The sequence below is a fragment of the Lichenostomus cassidix genome, chromosome 18, assembly GCF_008360975.1.
Source record: "Lichenostomus cassidix isolate B80296 chromosome 18, HeHo_3.0, whole genome shotgun sequence".
Taxonomy (NCBI): domain Eukaryota; kingdom Metazoa; phylum Chordata; class Aves; order Passeriformes; family Meliphagidae; genus Lichenostomus; species Lichenostomus cassidix.
Genome location: NC_139498.1, coordinates 1,429,015 through 1,443,742, shown reverse-complemented (window position 1 = coordinate 1,443,742; position 14,728 = coordinate 1,429,015). Strand labels below are relative to the sequence as shown.

The following is a 14,728-nucleotide window of genomic DNA, read 5'->3' as shown; positions in this document are numbered from 1 at the left end:
TGTTCCATTCCCAGAGCTCTCCCCTCATGCCAGCAGGGAATTTTCCCTCTGCAGCCACCCAATTTCCAGGGTCTCTGCAGCAGAAGGGCTGATTGCTCAGAGGCTGTGTGCTCCATCCTCCCCTGCCTGGTGCTCCCACCAGCTGCTCCTGGAAGGTCTCTTTTTAGGGGAAAACCGAGCACATTTCCCAGAGGAATTCTCTCCCAAAGCCAGCTCTCACAGAAGGTAGTTTTAATCCAAGAGGTGCCTCTTTCCCAGATAAAGAGCCCTACAGAAAGCCTTCCACATGCCCAGAGCCAGCAGGGCTACTAGACCCACTCCCAACTCACCTCCCCTTTCCCAGCACAGGGAGCCACAGCCTCCATCCCTCTCCACAGCCAACCCCCCTGGAGTTCACAGACACCAGAAAGGGAAAGGAGCAGCCTGAGCAATTATTTGCTCAAAGACAAAGCCAGGATGTTGTTTTGTCCCCGTGGGGATCTGGCGTGGCTCCGTGAGCCCCGTGGCACCGGCAGCCCACGTGCCGTGCATTGCAGCAGGGAATTGCTGCTGGATCCTGGGAATAGTCTGCAAGGGAGACATTGTCTGCTGCAATGTCCTGCAGAGCTTGGGCATAAGCCCTGCTGATGGCAGGCAGCACTGCCTGGTACTCTGGGGATGCCACGTCCAGAGGCTGCTGCTCCTGGATGTCACGGGCCAGGTTGAAAATGAGGGGTGGCTGGTGCTGCTGCGCCGGGCCAGTGCTGCCATCACAGGCCATCGCCCCTCCTAGGGAGGAAAAGGGACACAAACCCTGCAGTCACAGCGTCCAGGGAGCACCTCTGTGCTCCTCACCCACCCAGGATGTCCCATTCCCACCTCATCCCAGCTCTGAGTGTTTCAGAGACCAAGCCCAGGCTGCAGAGCCATCCTGCAGACACAGGTCGGCACATCCTTGGGTTAGCTCTTGCTTGAATCCACCTGAGTTGGTTTCCACCTGTATCTGCAGAGATCTGAGAACTCCAGAGCTTCTTTCCCAGACTTTGCAACCTCTACTAGGGACTCACTGTGTACCTGTGGTGTAGAAGGCTTTGTACTGAGCCAGCCGCAGCGCCTCGATCTCGCCAACCTTCCCGGCCGCGCCGCTGTTGGGGTGCAGCAGAACCTGCAGGAAGGACAGAGTGGTTCCTGTCACCCTAGTGCAGAGACAACCTGCTCCATGAGAGCCACTCCCTCCCGAGATGAGCCACAGCTCACCCCTGAATGGGTATTCAGACACCTTGCAGCCCCTGGACTCTGAGCAACCAACAGAGCTGTGATTGCTGAAGGGTGGGAGGATGGCAAAGAAACACCCAACAAACACCAACATCTCCCTCAGACCTTCCTGGCCCTGCAGGACACTCTGAATTTACCTTCCAGTTCTATGGCAAGAATGTGATCACGAATCTGGGGCGTCTTCCAGCAGAGCAGGGCAGAATGTCATAAAATCAGAATGGTTTGGGCTGGAAGGACCTCAAAGACCAGCTAATCCAATCCCCTGCCATGGGGACACCAAGGGCAGGGACACCTTGCACTTTCCCAGGCTGCTCCAAGCCCTGTCCAACCGGACCTAGGACACTTCCAGGGATCCAGGAGCAGCCACAGCTTCTTGGGATAACCTGTGCCAGGACCTCACCACCCTTAAAATCAACAATTTCTTCCTAACCTCCACTCTTAACCCCCCCTGTTACTCCAAAATCATTCCCCCTTGTCCTCTGTGTGACATTTGGGAGCCAGGGTGGTCCCAGGTGCTCTGTGTCACCCCCGGGTGCTCCCAGCTCAGCCAGCAGTGGGGACATCCAAGGGAGCTGAGCCCCAGGCTGGAGCCAGGAGCCAGCAGGAGCTGGGGGTGAGCTCATGCGAGGCACAGGGGAAGGTGAGGTGCTGGAACATCCCTCCCACATCCCTCCGTCCGTCTGACTCACCCCGCTGTGCGAGGGCTCCCTTCCCTGACAACAGCCGGGGAACGGGCTGAGCAGCGAGGCAAGGAGGGAAGGGTGGGTCCAATCTCTCCCTTTTGGTATTTAGGACACTCGATCCACACAGGATGCCTGCTCTGGCACTGGGGAGCGAGGAGACAAGTGAGCTGGACGCTCCAGCGGCTCCTCTCCCCGATAAAATCTGCCGCCTTCACTGAGGGATGAGTCACTTGAGGTTTCCTCCCTGGGATTTGAGTTTAAAAGTGATTCAAGAAATTTCCACTGGGCTAAAAATTAGAAACATCTGCCGCAAGTTGTAGGCAGCTGCAGCGCCAAGTTTAGTAACAGCACTCGCAGCTGATGAGCGCGGCGGTGCCTGAGCAGGTGCCCAGCAGAGCATGGGGAGCATTCTGGGCACCCTGGGCACCCCAGCACAGCCATCCCACACCTGCCTGGCACAGGGCACTCCAGGCACCCGGAGATGGCATCCCAGCCTGCCTGGCAGAGCATTCCAGGCACCCAGAGATGTCCATCCCAGGCTGGATGGAGCAGCTATCTCAGTTGGAACCTCATCCAGGAATTCAGAGTAGGGGGTGGTTTGCCAAAGGCTCTCTGTTTCCTTTATTGCCCTCCACTGTGAGGTAAATGATTTGTTAAAAAATCACCTTTTGGAATTTGGTTTGATCTTTATGTTTTAGGAGGAAAAGAAGAAGGGTGGAGGAGGTGGTGCAGTGAGAGGCTGGTGCAAGCAGGAAGCTCTGCTGCAGTCCCCTTCTGCTGACACTCCTCGGGCAGGATAAAAGAGCTCCAAAACTGGAATCAGCAAATATTCAAGGCCCTATGAAGCCAAGGGACCAAGAACTGAACCAATTCATCTGTCTCCAACCTTAAAGCTTTGCCTCCACCTTCAACAGCACGGCTGGGATGCTGCCAAGGGCACTCAAACCTCCCTTCCTACCAACAACCACGTTCCTAAACCTCTTAAAACCCCACACTTGGCAAATCTGTTATAATTTACTGCATAATTAAGGAGCTTGTTTCGATTGAGCCCTTTCAGAAAACATTCCCAAGTCTGGAACTTTTCCATTAATCCGTGACTTTCTTATTTTAATGAATTAAAAAAAAAAATCAGAAAAGCAGGGGGGAAAAAGGCTTTTTCTCCCCAGAAAACCCATTCCTTGAACTCAGCGCTCCAGGCTGTTCACATCCAGCTGATGGACAAAGGGATTTACAGCCCCTGGTAGCCTCGATGCTCCCTGAAGGATGTGGTTTATTTTTCCTGCCAACAGCCCTCGCTCCCAGCAGGACCTTGGTGTCACCCCAGCCCTGTTCCCGACTGTGCCAGGCTGGGACACTGGGACAGTGTCACCCGGGCAGCCCACACTGGGAGCTCCAGCGACCCCAATTAGCAAAGTGTGGAAATTGGGCATTGGAGTGAGCGAGGAGCTGCTTTCAGCAGATTTGTGTCACGGGAAGCCCTGCAAGGGGTCACTGCTGGCCACTCGCTGGGAGGGGAGAGCTGGGGAGCCAGCAGGGGAGGGAGCAGGGACACGTCTGCTCCCTGTCACCCCACGGGCTGTGGGTCCCCTCTGAGGCCACCCCAGCCCACAGCAGTGCCATTCCAGCCCTTGGGGGGAATTCCACATGGGAATGGCTGACCTGGGCTCATGCCCTGACACCCAGCAAACCTTCACTCCCAGCAAACCATCACACCCAGCAAACCCTCGTTCCCAGCAAACCATCACTCCCAAAAAACCATTACTCTCAGCAAACCATCACTCCCAGCAAACCATCACACCCAGCAAACCCTCATTCCCAGCAAAACTTCATTCCCAGTAAACCTTCACTCCCAGCAAACCATCATTCCCAAAAAACCATCACTCCCAGCAAACCATCACTCCCAAAAAACCATCACTCCCAGCAAACCATCACTCCCAGCAAACCATCACTCCCAGCAAACCATTGCTCCCAGTAACCCCCCAGTGCCCTGCTCCCAGCACTGCCAGCACAGAGGGTTAATCCTGAGGAGCAGAGCAGAGCTTGCTGGCCACATCCCATCCCTTCCCTGCTCCATCTCCTGGTTCAGCAGAGGGTTCCATAAATACAAAGCAAATACCAAACCCCTGATGGACACAGAAAGCAAATCCAAGATCCCGCTGGGAGCTGGCTCGTGGTGCTTGCAGGAGGGTGTACTTTGAAAGCAAAATCAGGATTTATCCATGGGGCTGCTATTAAAGCTGCCTTTTTTATTTTCTTTTTCTTTTAGTTCTGCAAAAATCTCGTGCAACTCTGAGACAAATGGCCATCCTGCTTGCCCTGCAAACTGTGTTTTTTGGGGTTGAAGGAGCTGCCAGCAGCTGGTTGTACAGAGCTGTGGGATTTGGGGTGGGCTGTCCCACTGGGACGTTGTCACCCTGGAGCTGGGAGAAAGAGGGGTTTGTTACTTCTTGATCTGGTGTGATAAATAAATGAGTACAACCAGGTTTGAGCCCCTGGGATCTTCCCTTCCCCACACTGGTGCAATCAGAAAGGAGCTCTGTGCTGGGCTCTGCAGACTGGCACAAGCCTGAGCAGCCCTGGGGTCACAGACACCTCTGGGGCACACAGGAAGGTGCCAAGCTGCAGGCATTTCCACCTCTAATCCCACATTTGTGAACGAAGCACAAAACAATCTTCACTAACCCAAAGCCCTTTGACCCTGCTAGCCCAGCCTGGTCCAGCACCAGCCATCTCCAGCTGTCCTTCTCCTCATCCAGGCCAGGGGATGACACTCCCATGGGTTTGCACATCACCAGCTCCGAGCCTTTTTCCACCTCCACTCACCTGATTTAGCTCAGGCCCCTGCTGTCCCTGGGGGATGTCCCTGGGGGATGTCACTGGGGGATGTCACTGGGGGATGTCACTGGGGGATGTCCCTGGGGTGGCTCTGCCTTACCTTGTGCCCCACATCCGACCAGCCAAAGAGAACTGGGGACACATCCAAGCCATCAAAGCGCCTGTTTGGGGGAAGTGCTGCTCCAGCCAGGGCCACCAGCGTGGGGAAGATGTCCAGGACACTGGAGAGAGGGTGACAGTCATCAGAGCAAGGAGTGATGATCCCCAGAGGGTTCCCCAACCTCACCTGCACCCCACATCCCTCATAAGAGAGCTCCCAGCAGCTGAGGGGCTGCAGGAGGGGTGGCATGGCATCACCCAGCCCTGCTGCCAGCCCTCCACAGGCTGGGCACAGCCACCCCTTCTCCAGCCATGGTACCCAGAAGGGTCTGGACTCGACCCCAGTGGGATGGGAACATCCTGTCTGTCCCCCCCAGTGCCACCAACAGCATCCCCCCCTCACAGATGGAGCCACAAGGTGACCCCACATCTCTGAAAGGAGCCACGTGCACCAGGGTGTCCCACAGCCCCAGGGGACAGCAGGACATCAGCGTGGCCAAGTGACACATCACAGCACTGCTCTGGGGACAAGGCTGTGGCACAGGAGCTCCACAGGGATTCAACCCACATCCCTCTGGATACAAACCCCTGTGCCAGCAGCTCGGAGGGCTTGGCTGGGGCAAGGAAATTAGTAGAGGAGGCAAAAGCACTGGGAATTGGGGTCACCAGGGTGCTGCTGTGGTCCTGCACTGTGACCTTGTCACCGTGCTGGTGCCACCGCTGTGATCCTGCCCCACGTGTGTCCTGCCTGAGCAGCATGGCAGCTGTGTGAGCAGAGAGAGCAAAGAGCCCTGGGCTCAGCAGCCCCCGGTTCTCCCACTGAACGAGTTCTAATTGAGCTGCTAAGAGACGGAGAGAACAAATAAGAACAAACACTGCTGCTCACCGAGACGCCCCGTGGCCAGGCCGGCCGGGAGGCGCCCGAAAACATCCTGCCTCTGCACTGCAACCCCTGCAGGCACCTCGCTGGGGGCACAGCAGGTCCCCCAAAAACTGCAGCCTGTCCCGTGGGTGCCCAGCAGGATCAGCTCCCATCTCAATGTGCATGGATGCTCCCAAGCAGCCCTGATCCAGGGATGAGACCTCTGGAAAGCATCACCAGGCTGGGAGGAAGGACAACAGGATTGAGGGTGGAGTGGTTGATGATTCCCCCAGCCATGGGCAGTTGTAACCCATGGGAAAAGCCATGAAAAACAGGATTTTGGCCAAAGTTGGCATCAATGCAAAGGCCTTGCCAGCGAGCACATCCTGGGCACAGTGTGGCAGTGGCACTGCTGGCATGGCTGAGCATCCTGGGCGCAGTGTGACAGGTGACACTGCCCTGCCATGGTGCTGAGCACCCTGGGCACGGTGTGGCAGTGACACTGCTGCCATGGCAGGGCACAGGCAGCTGCAGCAGCTCTCCCCACACCCCAGCAGCTGAGCCAACCTGCCCAGCCCCACGGCGCCAGCACAGCCACGATGGTGCAATCTCCTCCCTCACCATCCTCCTGACCTACTTCTTCCATGCCCTACTTCGGGTTGGGGCAGGGAAGGGCAGAAGCACAGTGGGTGGCTCTGACAATTAACTCTAATTAAGAAGAGCAGACAAGGCAGTTTTGTGCCCAGCCCGGCGTGCAGGTGCTGGTCTGAGGCGATGCCTCAGCGTTCCTGGGCTGGCTGCAGCTCCTGCCCCAGGGCACACTCACCCTCGCTCACCCCGGCTCCCTGGCCAGCAGGACAGGAGCCACGAGGTGCTGAGCAGCCCCAGCAGCCTCTTGGCCAGGTGTTTCCATAGCCCCAGGGGAGGAGGAGGATGGTGAGGATGGATCAGGCCTTCCCCTGCCCAGCCCTGGCTCTGCCCGGGGATCCCACCAGGCAGAGGATTCCCAGCCTCTCCTGCATGCAGATTGCATTCCTTCCCCAGCAGCCCGGGGGATTTCAGTGTCCCTGTTGCACGTGCTTGTCCCTGAGGGTGACAGAGGCACAGAGAAAAGCCACCTGTCCTGTGAGCACCTCCATGTCCCCCTGTGTCCCCACCACATCCCCTGTCCCACCTCAGGCCGTGGCTGGAATCGCAGAGGTGACACTTTCCCAACCATGACCATTGCTCAGGTGCCCCAGGCTGGCTCTGTGCTGAGAGGTGTCCCTTCCTGATGCCAGGACATCACCCTGCACAGCTGGGCATGGCCTCACGGCAGTGCCAGGCTCTGCTCTGAGGGACACCAGCTGCCCTGGGACTCCTGGGGAGCCACAGAGTCACTTTCCAAGCCCCTGGAGTGCTGCACGTGCCCCTGCTGCATTTCTAGATTTCCAGCTGTCCAACCTGTCGGGCCTGAGCTGGGAAATGCAGGAGATAAGGTCTCTGAGGAGACAACCAGAATTCCTGGGCTTGGAGGCTTGCAGGGGAATGCTGGTGGCACAGGGGGATGGGGATGGGATGGGATGGGATGGGATGGGATGGGATGGGATGGGATGGGATGGGATGGGATGGGGATGGGGACTGACCCTGCACAAACTGTTCCAGCTGCCTGAGCAGGCAGGGCTCGGCAGCTCAGTCCCAGGTGGAAGGTTTGGAGGTGAACCATGGGCTGCTACGTGCTCCCCATCCCCTCCACCAGACACCAGTGACTCAGCTGATGGCTCAAACCTTCCCTGCCTGCACAAACGCAACTCCCAGAGCTGCCCTCGGGCCATGGAACCAGTGAGTGTCTCCAGCTTATCTCACAGAGCTTACCAACACCCAGCACTGCCCCAGGGCCCACCAGTCAGGACCCGCTTCCAGCAGCTGGGACATTCTTTCCCAAAACCCCACACCGCCAGCCCCACCCGCCTGCCCCCAGCACGTGGGGATCCAGCAGGGACCAAAGGGGACATTGCCACCGCGCTGTCCCAGCCCAGCTGTGCCCCACATCTGCTGCCCGGGAGGGATGGAAGGAGAGGTGGGAAATCCACACGCAGGGCTGCAAATTCTGCGTGGAGAAGGGCGATAAGGACCCCTCGCTGGCCAGGAGAAGCAGCCCTTGCCCTCGGATCGCCGCCCGGCCGCATCCTGCAGGGGCTGCCAGCCCTCCCCGGCCAGCCCTCCCCACAACCGCACCCTCCTCCACATAAAGCCATTCGCAGACCACAAAGCCTGAGCCTGCTTCTCGGTGGGGAGAGAGAACATCGTCATCTTTTAATTATCGGGAGGCCCTTGGCCGCGGCGGCCAGGAGCACACGGACCCGGCGGCTGGGAGTGCCAGCCCTGCAGCCTCACAAAAAGCCCTTTCAGCTCCTCTCCGCTGAAGCATTCAGCCTTGGGAGAGGACAAAAGTACAGTCTGGCACGGGGCAGGGGATAACCAGCTGCTGCTGCCAAAATCCAGGTGATGACCTGGGTCACAGTGTGGGGATTTGGGTTGTGCCAAATGGGGCCACCCAGCTCCCCCAGGGGCTCCTACCTGAGCAGAGCAGGGCTGGTCCTCCCGGCAGGGACACGGCCAGGCCAGTACACCAGGGCTGGCACCCTGTGCCCTCCTTCCCAGGTCGTTTGCTTTGCTGAGCTCCCACCTGCAGGAGAACAGAGCTCAGCATCCTGCTGCTGGAAAGCCTCCTGACCCCCGAGTTTCCCTGGGAAAGGAACTGTTCAGAGGCAGAGATGGTGTAAATTACCCCAAAGGAGGATGATTTCACTGGAGAGCAGCTGGGTCGGGGAAGGGAGAAGAGTTACAGGAGTTTTTCAAAGGGAAAGGGAATAGAAAGGGGTGGCAGTTGGGCACTGGTTTGTGTTTCTCTGCTCCAGTGAGTGATGAGAAATGCAGCTGCTGTCAGAGCCATCGTGTTTCCATCCACTTTTGATGTCAGGTGAGAAAATGGAGCAGGCAGGAAATGCAGGAATTTATTCCAGGGGCTTCTGTCCTCTGCAGGGCTCAGCACCAAGAGCCCCCCCGTGCCTGCTGGAAACCTTCCTCATTAAAAACACCATCCTGCTAATAACTCTGCTGCCAGTTAATGAGCCTGATCCATCGTTTCCCTGACAGCACCCAGAGCACGCCTGCTCTGCCCTTGGATTTGAGATGCACAGGGAACCTGCCCAGTGCCTTCCTCTCCCTGGAGTGCTGAGCACCAAAATCGGGGTGCTGAGCTCCAAAACGGGAGCACCAAGCATCAAACCAGTCGGAAGGGTGTTGGAGAGCCTCAGCCTTGGCTGCAGCCCAAAGGGCCCCAGGCAGCTGGAGGGGGAAGGGGCTGGGAATGGGGCGAAGAGAAAATCCCAACCCGATTCACCGAGCAAACTTCCCAGGAGCAGCTTTTGTGCTCTGCTTTTCAGTGTGCACATGGCAACGGCACTCGCCCCGAGCCATTTCCTCCGGGCACAGCCAACAGAGCCCCTGCGCTGTCCCAAAGCTGTCCCCAGCCCAGGGACACTGCCTGATGCCATGGGCTGATCTGATCCCAAACAGGGCTGTCATGCCCAACAGGACATGCATGGCACCAGCGCCTTTTCCCCAGCCCAGAGAAAAAGTTTCTGACCAAGTACACCTCAATATCTTCCATTCCCCACCCCAATTTTGGTGTTTCCCCCCTGCCCTCAGACACCCCGGGAAATCACAGCAATTACAGCAATTAATATCCATCCCCATCTCTGCACATGGATTAAAAAAACTCATCCTCCTGGATGCGTTTTCAGGGTTTTTCCATACATGGTCAGGGGGCTCTGGAAGGACATCAGAGGGATATTTCCTGACCAAGTCACTACCTCAGGCTGGTCAGGTCAGAGCAGCCTGGGAATGAGGTCACATTAACACTTTGGGAAGTAAACAGAGCTGAAACACCCAAAACCCAACCAGGGAATTTTCTCCAGAGTGGGGATGATGCAGCCCTGCTGCTGTGGGGACTTTCCAGGCTTTCCAGGAAAGCTGAACTGTGCATTCCCGTGGTGGGATGGAAACCTTGGTCCCACCACACACACAGCAGGTCCTCAGCACAGGGACAGCAGGTCTGGAACGTCCCCAACCTGCCTCAAAACACAGCCAGCAGCACATCCCCAAAACACTTCTCTCTCTCTCTCTCAGCATCCCCCCCTTGCTGGACTGAGGAGGGAAATGAGTTTTTGGGGTGGGCAGCACAGAGCAAGGGGCAGCAGACATGGATATGCTGCTCTCTCCCAGCTCCAGTGACCACCTGAAATCAGTGGGAAACATCCCTGGGGTTTGGGTTGGACCTTTAAATGAAAGACGGAGCTACAGGGAATTTATGGAAACATATAGAAATATAAGGAATGTAAGGAAACATATCGAGCCCGGGGGTCTTCCCGTGCCCTCCCACTCCTCGGGGGCTTTTCCCTGTCACGGATCAATCCCCCCTGGCTGATCCCAGCCTGGGCAGTGCGGGCAGTGCCAGCCCAGCAGCCCCGGCCGGCTTTCCAAACACCCGTGCAGCCCAGGGATTTCCGAAATCCCCCTGGCAGCGCTGTCTGCAGCCAGCCCGGAGCGCTCTGCCAGCCCGGCAGTTTCACAGGGGCTGCACAAGAAGCTGTGTTTTCCTCGCCCTCTTCCCGAAATCCGCACTTTCTGTACCATCTGCGAGCTCTTGTGACCGTGGGTTGCTCAAGAGCAACAGCCCGGGGCCGCCGGCGGGGTTTGTTTACTAGAAAATTAAGGTTACGGTTCCACTGCGGGGCCGGGCGAAGGAAAGGCTCTGGGAACGGGACAGAGCTTCCCAGTCTGCCCAGGGAAACAGCCAGGATCACGTGGCTGGGGGGTCAGGAAGCGGAGGAGGAAGCCCCTCGGTGCTGACCCGGGCAGGGCAGCCAGCCTGGCACGTTAGCTCTGCGTAATACAAGCAGAAGTGGGAAATGCCTGACTCATGAATGTTTCTGGCCGCCCCGGCTGAAATAAACCCACCGAGCAGATGGCTTGGCCGGAAAAGGAGGAAAGAGGGGGGAAAAAAACACCAAGAAAACACCCCGACAAAACGGTGGAGAGAAAGAAAAGCAAAGTCCCGGGGAGTGGGGAGGGTGGTGGGTGTTCTGCTCCAGGCAGGATGGGGCTGGGGGCTGTGAGACCCCGATGGAGCTGATGGCAACATCCCATGTCCAAACCAGCACCACTCACCTCCAGCTCCGGGGTAATGGGGACCCCAGCCCACCCCAGCAGCAGATTTTGGGGAAACCTGACTGTTTGAAACAAAGAAGTAGTTCTGGGGTGTGTTCAAAGGCAGGGCAGCAGGCAGGGAAAGGCTGGGGTGGCATGTGTCCCCTCGATGGGCAGGGCAGGGCTCAGAGGAGCAGCCCCCACCGTGCCCCTGGGCACTGGGAGCCCCCCAGGCTGCCAGGTTACCTCTCTGCCTCTGCCAGGCACCCACGAACGGCCCCAGGCGTCCTGCCAGCTCACACTTCTGTGCCCAGGGGCCATTGTCACCTGCAAGAGAAAGAAATGTCCCCATGAGAGACACCAGCACCAGAGGGCCGGGAGGGGACACCCCCACAGTGGGTGGCAGGCAAGGACCAGTGACCCTTCCATCCCTCCTTGCCACCCCTGCCATGCCTCCCCACACGAGCAAGAGCAGCTGCTCGATGGATTTGGGTTTGTAGCAGTTTGTTTCCAAGGGCTGAGCGCTGGGCCAGGGGCTGGAGTGCAGCCAGGGCAGGGCAGGGGGGCTCAGTGCCACCAGCTCTGGGTGTTAATGAGCGACCCAGCGGTTCCTGTCATCAGGAGCAAGACATCCTCATTAGGGAGGCTGCTCAGCGACACAGAGCGGATTTGGGCTTCTTAATGAACGAGGATTTGTGGTTTAATTAGTCACTGCCCCACTTCAGCCCCGCGGCCGGAGGGGGTGGCAGGGTGGGCAACCAGCTGAGTGGCCACAGCAGCCTGGGGCCCACTGGGACCACTGTCCATCCACAGGGCAGGGGACATGGAGGGCAAGGGACAAACACAGGTCGTGCCCCAGGCAGGTGCATCCCCAGAGTCCCCCCAGCCCAGTGTCCCTGCTGTACCTGTGAACCACAGCAGCGTGCTGCCCCTCCCGAGGCTGTCAGCCACCTCCTTTATCCGTCCCACCAGCGCATCCATCTCGCCCAGGGTGGCTCCATAGATGTCCCTGCCCAGAGCTGGGGGCACCGGAGGGGTCAGCGGGACGTGCATGTGGGCCAGGGCCAGGTAGAGGAAGAAGGGGCGTCCACTGAGGCTGTCAGGGGACAGAGGGAGAGAACTCAGCCTTCAGGGGAAGGCAGTGGCAGGAGGTCATTGGGGTGGTGGCACTGCTGAGCCTGGGGACACTGAGCAGTGGTGAAAAACACCCCACGTGCATCACCCAGCACTCCAGTCACAAGGAGGAAGCTTGGCTGAGCTGAGCCACTTCTCCCCTGCTTCTGCTTAAACCTCTCTCCGCTGTCCCCCTGTTGTCAGCTGTTGTTGTCCATTTGGGACAGACTTGCCTTTTCTCCATCTCCAGCAGCAAACATCCCACGCTGGTGCACCCCAGGCAGCCACACACCCCTCTCTCCTCTCTCAGGGTGCCCATTTTGGCCCTCTGTCCCCCTCCCCAGAGAGTGCCCAGCCTCTGTGGCAGTGTGGGCAGAGGACGTGCCACAGCAGGACACCCAGAGTGCCACAGCAGGACACCACAGCAGCCCTGGCAGTGCCAAGCAGCCCCACGCAGGGAGTGAGGCACGTTGGCCACCGAGCTGCCTGCTCGCTCCTCAATCACGGCAGGACACGTCCTGTTTGCTTGTTTACAGCTATATTTATCTGCTCCAGCGAGGCCTGCTCTTCCTCAGGGAGCTCGGAGGGGAAGGGTGGATGGCCGGGGGAGGGCCGGATCCAGGGCAGTGTCCTGGCCGTGCACCGCCCAGCTCCGGCCACCCAGCGCTGCCTCTGGCAGCTCTCAGCCTTCCAACGTGTGCTTCGGCACTTCCTTCCTCTGCCCGTCACCCACCTGGGGTGGAAAATGAGTAAACCCCATCCTGCCCGGTGCTGCATCCCCCCGTGCAGGGCTGTGTCCCCCTGGTGCCCTGCCAGGCCCCTGGACAGAGGGTCAGGAGGGTTCATGGGCACCTTGCAAACTGCCACTGTCACACATCTTCCCATGGGATGCCAAACATCCCAGGGCAGGGAAAGCTGCCTCTCCTGGCTCACATCCCATCCAGATGGACTCAGGGCTGTGATGTTCAGCCGAGCATCCCTCTCGTTTGTCACATGGACACCTCAGAATTTTCCTGAAGATCGAGCGATCGTTTAATCAATAACTGAAGACACGAGTCCCTGACTTTTGCTCCCACGCTCATTTGTGCTCCAGCAGTGCCACGTCTCACTGTCACAAGCTGCTCAACCTTGACACGACTGGTTAAAAAAACACCGAGATGGCAAATCCAGTGTTCTTTTGTTGCCCTGTAATGAATGAGTCAGGCAGGGGAAAACTGGAATAAGCCATCAAAGGGAAGGGGAGAAAAGGCAGGCACCTGCTTAATCCTGTTCTCCATGAACGCAGATAACCCCACAACCCTTCTGGGAGTTTGAAGGTTTTTCCTATTAACCTGGAGCTCACACACTTGGTTTTCACAGCCAAACAGCATCCTGGCAGCCTGGGGGTTTGGCAGGAGAAGGGATTGATGCTGCCCCACAGCCTGGGTACCCTCAGCATCCCAGACAAGGCCAAGCCACCCCATGGCCAACCCTTGGAACCCAAAGGCATAAACCACAGGCATTATGCAATAGAACAGCACCCAGCTTTACAAGGAGCACTTTCCCCAGAGGCTGCTCCCTGCCCAGCCCTCCATTCACCTCTGTTCCACAAATCTTTCCCCAAGGAGCCTCCTGCCCTGGCCTGCGTTCTCCCGGGATGCAGGCAGGGGATGGGCTCAGACAGGGCTGCCCGGCAGCTCTTCCTCTCCTCACTCTGCAGGGAGGCATTTTGCACAGTCACAGCTCGTAATCCGCCAATAATGGGGATTAAAATTACACAACCCGTCAGCAGGGCTCGGGGGCGTCATTCGCGGGAGCCACTGTGCTCCTCGGGGACAGACACAGCCGAGGAGCTGTGGGTCTGGGGAGGCACATCCCGAAACCCAGGGAGCTCGGAGTGCTTTATCCTCAGAATGGATCAAATCTCACACCCGGGGCGTGTTCAGACACCTCTGGGTGCTGTTCTGGTCCCACCCTGGGCACCATTCAGCGCCTGCTCGCTGCCCCTGCCAGCATTTCACACCTCCAGCACCCCATTGCCGCCTCATCGGCAGGGATGGAGGGATGGACAGACGGATGGCAGTGTTTGCCTCCCTCCCATCCCCACCAGACTTGGCATCATGCACATTCCCCCTGGAAAGAGGCACAGCCCCACTCAAAGGCTCTGATCTCCCCCAAAAATGGTGGTTTTAATAACACACAACCCCTCGAGAGGACAGCAGTGACAGCCTCAGTGCCTCCTCCAGCAGGGAGACCCCAAATCTGAGCCATGGGGCAACACCCATCTCCCCTGGCCTGGATGTAGAGGAATCCTGCAGTGGCCCAGGGGCTCTCCCAGCCCAGGGGACACACAGGGGACAGTGGGTGGCCTCACCTGGCCTGCTGGATGAACCGTGCTGCCTCCTCTGCATAGCGAGCAGCGAGGCTGCCGAGCTCCACGGGCTGCTGCACGATGGTGACATTCTCCATGAGAGGCAGGGCAACCTCTGTGTAGCAGTCCTTCCTCGCCACCCTGCTGGGAAGAGCCACCCCTTGTCACCAGAGCAGGGATGGAGCCTGGGTGTTCTCCTGGCTTCCAGAAAGTTGAGGAGGGGAGAAGAAAGGGGGCAGTGACAATGTCCCCATGACAATGTCCCCATGGCTCGGGGTGCTCCCAGCCCACACCCTGCGTGCCCATGGAGCGTGAGGGGAGGTGACCACAGCGCTCAGG

At 58.3% G+C, this 14,728-nt stretch overlaps 1 protein-coding gene across 6 annotated transcripts in view; it reads right to left on the bottom strand.

The window, feature by feature from the left end:
• Positions 1 to 214: 214 nt before the first annotated feature.
• ARSG (arylsulfatase G) overlaps positions 215 to 14,728 on the bottom strand; it is a 24,727-nt gene continuing 10,213 nt past the window's right edge. For 3 of the 6 annotated variants that reach the window (XM_085077360.1, XM_085077361.1, XM_085077362.1), the window contains 7 exons: positions 14,393 to 14,533; positions 11,832 to 12,022; positions 11,173 to 11,253; positions 8,293 to 8,401; positions 4,873 to 4,993; positions 1,054 to 1,144; positions 215 to 768 (listed from right to left, as the gene is read on the bottom strand). In XM_085077360.1, the coding sequence (XP_084933486.1) occupies positions 440 to 768; positions 1,054 to 1,144; positions 4,873 to 4,993; positions 8,293 to 8,401; positions 11,173 to 11,253; positions 11,832 to 12,022; positions 14,393 to 14,533 (1,063 nt within the window). In that variant the 3' untranslated portion in view covers positions 215 to 439. Of the gene's footprint in view, positions 769 to 1,053; positions 1,145 to 1,943; positions 2,081 to 2,602; positions 2,776 to 4,872; positions 4,994 to 8,292; positions 8,402 to 11,172; positions 11,254 to 11,831; positions 12,023 to 14,392; positions 14,534 to 14,728 lie in introns of those variants that run through there. The other 3 variants (XR_014855541.1, XM_085077363.1, XM_085077364.1) reach the window with 3 other exon arrangements.